Below are 8,804 nucleotides of genomic sequence, written 5' to 3' on the forward strand. Positions count from 1 at the left end.
TTATCACTGATGTGTCTCTGTCTTATTATTGTGTGTGTGTGTGTGTGTGTGTGTGTGTGTGTGTGTGTGTGTGTGTGTGTGTGTGTGTGTGTGTGTGTGTTTGTGTGCGTGTGTGTGTTTGTGCATGTGAGTCTGCGTGCGTGCGTGTGTCTCTGTTATTATTCTGTGTGTGTGTGTGTGTGTGTGTGTGTGTGTGTGTGTGTGTCTACTGGACCAGTCTACCTTCGTGAGGCCACTGCTATTGGAGCATACCAACAAGGTGGGGCCCTCGCTCCATGTGGAGCCCAAATCCTGAGCCCCACATGTCTTGACCCCTTTTGCTGGGATAGTTTTGTTGTTACTGGTCAAAGTGAAAGTGTAAAACCATTTCCTCATTGACAGGTTAAGGTTTAGGATTGCTTTGATTTGGGCACAGTTTAACATTCTTAATCTATTGTTCGGGTTAATATGAATGGAAGTCAATGGGACGGCCCCCACAAAGATATTAAGGTGGGACTCTGTGTGTGTGTGTGTGTGTGTGTGTGTGTGTGTGTGTGTGTGTGTGTGTGTGTGTGAAGAAACACTGGAATATACTGAAGTGTATATCAACTGAACAAATAGAATAATGTGACCTTTACTGTTGACTCAAGTCAAACCTTTTTCGAAGTGTGTGCGTGTGTGTGTGTGTACGTCTACATGGGGTCAATACAGTCTGCATGTTCAAGCGCACGAAACGTTCCAGAACGTTGCAAGATTTGGCCTATCAAAAGGGGAGCTGGACCAAAACATCCCAGAAGGAGCTGACACATGGGCACAGTCTTTAGATCAGGCATGTCAAACTCGGAGTCATTTTAAGTGACCCGCGAGAGAATCTCAAATGCAGGGCTGATAGTATTCAGGCTCCATGCCTGATTTCAGGCTTGACAGAGTTTTGCAAAAATAAAAACATTGATAATAATTTGCCATTAGGTTATTCTTATCTCAGAAAGTGTTATAGGTTCAGGGCTTTCTTCTACGATCAGGCTTGAATAATGGTCATACACAGGCTATTAAATGTTTGAATAATGTGTGAAAATAGGCCGTTTCGTCACTATGCAGTATCTTGTTGTCGTCATTAGAGCAGGGGAAAAAGTTCAGGCTCAGGATTCTTTTTCACTATCACCCCAGCAAATGTGTATTACAGTTGATCCACATGCACCAATAATATTTGGTTTAAGACTTGAACATGAAATTTGGACAGAGGCCAGTGAAACGGCTCACACTCATATGCAACAAAATATGTGCAAGCACACAGTTCAAGTGCCGGAAAAGAGTTGAACTATGATTATCAAGTGCATACACGCACAATTATAGTAGTTTTTAAAATAAAATTTGAGTTTGGCCTGCAACTTAGTTCCAGATTGTGACTTTGGCCCTCAGTCAGTTTGAGTTTGACACCCCTTGTTCTGTTTCATGCAAGACTGGTGCTAGTTTTCTACTGTGAAACTAAGGATAATTGTTCTTTACTGTTATTTTTGGTCCTCTATCGCCATCTTCTGGCAAAGTTAGTTAATTATCTGTGCAAGGGTGACTGACGTCATAACTATTGGACGTGTTCTTGTTTTTATGAGGCGTTCTTGAGAATGTAAACACTTGCTTCTCATCAAGTTTCAAGGTTGCCTTGAAGGCATCGTTATTTTACCCATTTCTACGAGCCATTAAGTGTCAAAAGGAAGAACTTGTCTGCGTGGTTTGTGGAGTGGAGTTATCTGACTGTTTACCTGGCAAGGCGTTGGGGAGAACAGTACACCCCTGCTTTAGATGAAGCTTTGGCGCCCCCTGCTGAACACTGAGACATACTGCGTGCATCACAGGCAGTCCCAGATTAACGCAGGGGTGGGAGACCGTTTTCATTCGAGGGGCCGCTTCAATTTTTATTCCTATGTATTTTTTCAGTCCTTCAAGGGCAGTGCTATGAGCACAAAGCTGGGTTTCCCCCTGTACTTCAGGCCTATATGGAAGGCAGCCACCTTTACAACAGACCCCACCTACACTAGGTCCCCTGAAAATATATAACTAAATTGTATTGCAAATGTAATTTCTAAAATTGCTTTACAAGACATGTCACATTTCATATCAACCTGCATAACATTAAAATGGTATCAAGGGCAGGATAAGACTAGCCTGATTATCATAGACCTTCATTAAAGGGGGGTTGAGGTCGTTTCTGTGTCTACCTGTATGTTTGTCTGTTAGCAGCAACTCGTGAAGTCTGCGAGCTGAAAGTGCCAGTGTTCTGTCACGATGAGCTAACAATACACATTTTTAGAGATCCTAAGATATTCCAATCTAACCTTCCGTTCAGTAGGTGTTAGTACAGAAAGCTAATACAAAATCCACAAAGCAAACTGGTGGGGTTTATTTATTTTATTTTTATTTTCATATTTAGTAACAGGGCTGTAGTCAAGTCCAAGATCATTAAAAAAAAGTCCAGTTGCTTTGTTTCAAGCCGTCTTTGTAGGCTAGTAAAGTGACAATTGTAGTAATGTGGACAATCAACAGGGTTTTCTGGTCTTTCTCATGGATATCCATGACGTGAAAATGAGGCGTCTCTGATTGGATCCCTCCTCCTTCTCTGTCCTCCCTCTCATACAAGTCCGAGTCAAGTCCCAAACGGTTCCTAATATTGCCAAGTCAAGTCTCAAGTCCAGTCAATTGTGTCTCAAGTCTGACTCAAGTCCAAGTCACAAGTCAAAAGTCCCCATCTCTGGTATTGTCTTTGCTGCAGTGGAAGCAATTCAGCCTTCTGAAGAACTTCACTGTCCTACACAGAAATTAGAAACAGCACATATTCAATAAAGGATCAATAAAGTTACCCTACTCTATTAATTTTACAAGTATGCTTACTGTACACCTCACATCAATTGCATCTTGTATGACTGCAGATGTCTCACCATCTCAGCTGCAGAGGTTGTTAAAAGGGACACTGTGTGAGATTTTTAGTTCTTTGTTTCCAGAATTCGTGCTGCCCATTCACTAATGTTACCTTTTTCATGAATACTTACCACCAGCATCAAATTCTAAGTATTCATCATGGCTGGAAAAATTGCACTTTTCATACATGAAAACCATTTTGAATTTCCAAAAATAGCCATTTTTAGCTGCAAAAATGACTCTACTTGGATCATACTAGGAAATATTTGTTTATTACTTACTAAACGTTCATGTAAACATCAAATTTGGCGATTGCCAACCCAGTTTCAATGAGCAGCATAGTTGCAGCACCTTTTATGACCATTTCCTGCACAGTGTCCCTTTAAGTATTTAAAGTAGTGTTTCTCAATGGGGACGGTATAGCCACCCAGGCGGCGTTAGGGAGCTCTATCAGGCTTATGATGAGGTCAAGGGGGTGTTTTTGGGCTTATGAGGAGGTCAAGGGGGTGTTTTTGGGCTTAGGATGAGGTCTAGGGGGCGTTTTTGGGCTTAGGATGATGTCTAGGGGGCGTTTTTGGGCTTATGAGGAGGTCAAGGGGGTGTTTTTGGGCTTATGATGAGGTCTAGGGGGCGTTTATTCAAAAACGTTTGAGAGCCACTGATTTAAAATGATACACTCCTGGGCATCACCTGTTCTTAAAGCTTTTCTTTTCACACACACAGTTTAGTACTTTTATTTGGATGTCACCAAGAAGGCAGCATTACAAATCCAAATAGTGATGGGAGCAAATTTCATAGCAATCAGTAGGGACTGTTCTTAAAGTTTTTCTTTTCATGCACACACACACACACACACACACACTCCTGGGTGTTCTCACCTGTTCTTGAAGCTCTTCCTCTTCTTCCTCTTTTTCTGCAGTTCCTCCTCGGCCACTTCCCGGTCACATGACCCGTCCTCCTCCGCCACTTCCTGGTCACATGACCACACCACAACTGTGGCCATTTCGTCATCTGACTCCTCAGTTGACTGCACACACACACACACACACACACACACACACACATGATTGTCATTTGAGTCCTCTGTTCTGAAATACTGAAATGTATGTTCCAGTTTATGTTACCAGGGCCAATGTGACCAACGTTAACTCTCACCTCCATACCGCTCTCCATGTCCTCCCTCTCCTCTGCTGCCCTGACCTGGATGGGGGGCAGAGGGGCGACCCTGGTACTAGTGGCCCCCAGCGTCTTCAGGAGGGCCGATAGGTCCAGGGGGGGAAGCTGGGACGGGGTGGCCTCAAGGTGGGATGGGGGGAGAGATGAGGGGGGCTCCAGGAGGGACAGCCTTGAGAAGGTGCGGCGGGCTTTGCAGGGCACAGGCACAGGGGGCAGGGACGTGGTGGAGGGAAGGATGGGAGCCAGGCTCGGCAGGCAGCCAGGAAGGCTGAGGGTGGAGGCAGGAAGGCTGGGTGGAGGAGAGGAGAGGAATGGGAGTCCGGATGGAGATGGGAGTCCTGATGGGGATGGGTGGAGGATGGATGGAGGGACGTCGTCATCATCCAGGGAGGAGTCTGGGGAGACGTTGGGGGTGTGGCTGGAGTCAGCAGAGGCCAGGGGTGGGGTGGTGGACTCGTTAGAGGCGGTGCTGGATGGAGCAGATGCCAGGGGTGGGGTGGACTCATTAGAGGGAGTGCCGGATGGACCAGAGGCCAGGCGGGACGATGGCAGCTTGCCGAGGGTGGTCGGCAGGCTTCGGGGCATGAAAACCTGGGCCATCTGTGGAGGAAAAAGATGACCAGAGATAGGATATATAAATTAGAACAGGCCAAGGATGTCAAACTTCCTGGAGTCATTTTATTCGGCCCACGAGATCATTTCAAATGTGTAGTACAGCTGGTATATATCATTAATGTTTACCGTAAGACTTGAATATGAAATCTGGTGTGTAAAAGGAGTGAATATGAGTGGGCCCAGGCCAATGAAACAAGCTCGCCCTCATAAGCAACACAGTATAGTACAGCACATGTGAACTATTATGACGGGAAAGAGTGTGTGTGTGAAATTTAACTAAGTTTTCCGTGATTGCATGCACAATTCTATTTTTTTTAATCAATATTGAGTTCATGCCGCAATGTTCTTCCAAATTTTGATTTTGGCCCTCAGTCAATTTGAGTTTGACATCCCTGAAATAAAAGTACTCTTACATATATAATTACACTGATGGTATGATATTACATGGTTTTAACTGTGTAATTTCATACTACTTGTGTTGTAATTACATTCTGTAAGAGTATGTCTACTTTATACAACTCTAAAGATGACATGCATGTTGTAGTGGACACTGTGAGGAAGGTATCCTCTTCTTCTTCTTACACAGATGTGCCAACATTATTTCAGATGACGGGGGACAAGACTGCTGTTGCCCTTCCTTCTCTATAGATCTACTGTGATAGGAACGAACAACTGTAAAGTTAACATTTTAAGATCCCCCCTCAATGATAGTAGTGTGACAGTGACAGGCAGAAAATGAGTTGAGGAGACAAAGACACGATGAGGGATTAAGGAAAATGACTTTGGGCCAGACTTGAATCTGTGTCAGTGTCACCCTCAAACTGACCTTTTCCTCCATACTCCACACCACTGGAGCAGAGGCAGAGAGCAGCTGAGTGCCGCCAACATCCTCAAAGGAAATAATATTTTCCTCATCTGCCTCTGGCACCTCAATGATGCGAACCTCCCCCTGCAGAGACACACAGGCAAATCAAATGTCAGTGTCAGTTCTGGCACGCCATGTTGGCAAATACTTTAATTGATTAATTAATGAATGAATGAATTAATTAATTAATTTATATAGCCTAATGCACCTTCTGCCAGTACAAACTGTTTGTGTTAACTTTCTAACAATCGTTTTTTGTAATTACTATAAGTCAATGAATTTTAAAAATGATATAGGCGTGCATTTATCTTCATAGCCTAAATAAATAGGACTAATATTTAGGCCTAATTGACTCCACACTCACCATACTTTAAACTTGTCCAAAGAAAATAATAATAATAATAATCAATATCTTCGTCGCTGCTCTATCATAAACCAATGTGTAGTCAATTTGTACTTTTCTGTCTGTTTTAGGCGCAAATGGCTAATATTGGTGACGTTGCTTTGTGACGCAAACAAGCTCTTATGACAGCGGCCAAAATGGACCTTGCATTTGACAAAGTCAGACACGTTCTAACTTCTATCTATTCAGACTTTTCACTCAAAGCCACGCAGACTTGGCTACAACTCAAGGAAACAATAAACAGGCTATGGCTAGGCTATTAGACCTAACATATGTTCAATAGCCTATGATGATAGGCTATAAGAAACGATAGATGTCCTTTTTTAAATGCACTCCAAATTAGCGTTAAAAATTCGCAGGTTTCTTGGTGTAGGCCTAGAAAAAAAAGTTTAAAAAGTTACTGAGAATAAAATGGCTAGCTGAACAGCGATATTTCCACATAAGACTAGGAAGGCCAATTAATCTACTAGGCCTATCTATTAAATTCACGCCGTTTCCTAGTAGACCTAGACCTAGTAGTTTTTTTTCACTAATTTAAACGCATATGAAGGACTTTAACGTTACCTAAGATGAAGATGATATTTGCTGTTGTCATCCAGAGGGAGCTAGAGCCACAACATGTCCCCGATGAGAACAAGCCTCTCTGACATGATTGCACCAAGCAAGGACGTTTCATTACATTTCATGCATGTTCGCGCCGCGAACTTCGCGGGTTGCCTCCTCGCCTACATTTCGGGTGAAGGAAGCTTGTGGCTGTGATTACTACTGTTGACCGCTAGAGGGAGTAAGGGACTAATTATTATGACGAGCCTAACCTTGTGTGCGAATGTGGTTGAACTGCAGTCAGTTGCACGCACCGATGTCATGCTTCAGTTGGGCTGATGTTTGTAAGAATGAGCGAAGCCATTGAAGTGAGTAAATATTTGTCTCCACCAAGTAGGCTACCTTAACCATAGTCAAGTTAGTTCCATCACTTTGTAACTAGATAGGCCTATCAGTAAGGGGGGTCAGTAGGCTACTGAAAGAAGAAAAATTCGTACTCACAAACTAAGTCTCATTATTTATTCTTTATATTACCACCATGTCCAAAAGCAAACGCGTTTGGACATGGTGGTAATATAAATAAATAATAAGGCTTAGTTTGTGAGTGTGGATTTTTCTTCTTTCAGTTGATACCTTTTATCGCACACCCAAAGACATTCATTTTTTCCAAGAAGTTGAGCGCGTCCTCTGACAAAACATGAAGATACAGTAGGCTATGCACCTCCTGTAGCCTACATTCATTTAGTTCCTGTAAACCAAGGGTGGGGAACCTATGTCTCGAGGGGCGTGTTATGCAGCTTCACATGAAATATGACGTGTTTTCTAAAGGAGTCTTAGAAATTACATCAGACATTTGCAATACAATTAGGTTATATTCAGTGGACCTAGAGAGGGGGTTTTGTTTTAAAGGTGGCTGCCTTCAATATAGGCCCAAAGTGCAACAGGACTAGCCTGGTCCTGACCATCCCATAATACTATCATTACAGTAGTGGAGCCAATCCTTTGGCGGAAGTACGTAGGATGGCTCGCGAGGCTACAACAGGACTGGTTTGTGTTCATAGTAGGCCTATGGCCCTTGGAGGACTTTTATGGCCCTTGAAGAAATTTGAATTGTCCCCTCGAATGAAAAAGGTTCCCCACCCCTGCTCTAGATCAGATTAATGGTGTCACTAAATGGGACTGCTTAAGATAAAGACTTCAGCGCAGGATATCAGAAATAAATGAGAAAGCGGCTTTTAGTTTTTAATATGGCCACAATATCGCGTCAATACGCATCATATGCAATGCATATCATGAAATCTCAAATCGGAAGTAATAGCCTTAGCTTGTTCAAACCTTACTCAGGTAATGGTAATTGTCCCCAGCACTTTTGAAATCAAACCGATGCCCATAGACCTATGTGAAATGCTACTATATGGGACAAATAAGGTGAATGTAACCAAAATCTGTCAAAACAGAGATACAAGCAGTGACTCAGAGTTCAGATTTTATTGGTGAATTATAGTATATCAATGAAAATCAAATGTTCACAATTCCACCACATTTAAATGGTATGACTGGGAATACAATGTCATCGTTGTGCGGCAGGTGGACACACACACACACACACTTTTTGTATCAATTTGTTTTAACTTTTAATTTCCAACTTCACTTTGCAGGCTATTTCATCAAATTGTGTACATACACAGATACAATAGAATAGAGTACATCATTATCATCTGGGAGTGTAGCCTACGATACTACAGAGCAGACGCTGGAGCCTTGCAGCCAGATGTTCTCTCTACCACGGCTGAAGCAGAGGCAGACTTTCCATTAAGCAAACCGAGGCAATTGCCTGGGGCCCCAACCAAATCTGCCATCCATAGGGGCCCCAACTGTCACATCAGTCACAGAGAACACACAAAAAAGTAGGATTGATCTTACTGTAATGTGTCACTTATTTAAAGTAATTGAATATAGACATGAGACAAAACACTAAAATAGCACTAAAACGCAGCATTTTATGTCTATATAATGATCTTTGAGGGTCCCATGTTTATATTTCGCCCAGGGCCCCAAAATGTCTAGATCCGCCCCTGGGCTAAGGAATATGGCAGCATCCTTAATTTACCTTCCTACTGTGCAGTACTTCTGGATTTACCCTCCAATCTGTTACGAAGGCTCCTCTCTTTTTAAAAGGCTGGAAAACAAAGGTCCTACAGTAGGCTATAGACGACTTTATGAAGCACTTACTATAACTGTCATTTGTTATTGCACATCTATAATAACAAGTGTGGTATGCTGCGCATTTCAGTGTAATCATGCAACATT

General features: G+C 42.8%; 1 protein-coding gene across 1 annotated transcript; it reads right to left on the reverse strand.

Annotated features, from left to right (window-relative positions):
• Window positions 1-2,379: 2,379 nt before the first annotated feature.
• On the reverse strand, window positions 2,380-4,738 carry LOC134464078 (uncharacterized). The gene is made up of 3 exons (XM_063217519.1): window positions 4,048-4,738; window positions 3,771-3,919; window positions 2,380-2,782 (listed from the first exon to the last, which is right to left on the reverse strand). The coding sequence occupies exons 1-3, from the start codon at window positions 4,666-4,668 to the stop codon at window positions 2,710-2,712; spliced, it is 843 nt and encodes a 280-aa protein (XP_063073589.1). The 5' UTR covers window positions 4,669-4,738; the 3' UTR covers window positions 2,380-2,709.
• Between the last annotated feature and the right edge of the window lie 4,066 nt (window positions 4,739-8,804).

Source organism: Engraulis encrasicolus, chromosome 15 (genome assembly GCF_034702125.1).
Source record: "Engraulis encrasicolus isolate BLACKSEA-1 chromosome 15, IST_EnEncr_1.0, whole genome shotgun sequence".
NCBI classification, from domain to species: Eukaryota; Metazoa; Chordata; class Actinopteri; order Clupeiformes; family Engraulidae; genus Engraulis; species Engraulis encrasicolus.

Bases quoted from the DNA above. Each gene is read 5' to 3' on its own strand.
- LOC134464078 (XM_063217519.1), bottom strand. From the start codon at position 4,668: ATGGCCCAGGTTTTCATGCCCCGAAGCCTGCCGACCACCCTCGGCAAG. The intron at 3,920-4,047 runs GTGAGAGTTAAC...GTGTGTGTGCAG, and splicing joins ACATGGAGAGCGGTATGGAG to TCAACTGAGGAGTCAGATGA. The intron at 2,783-3,770 runs GTGAGAACACCC...ATTTCTGTGTAG, and splicing joins AGGAAGAGCTTCAAGAACAG to GACAGTGAAGTTCTTCAGAA.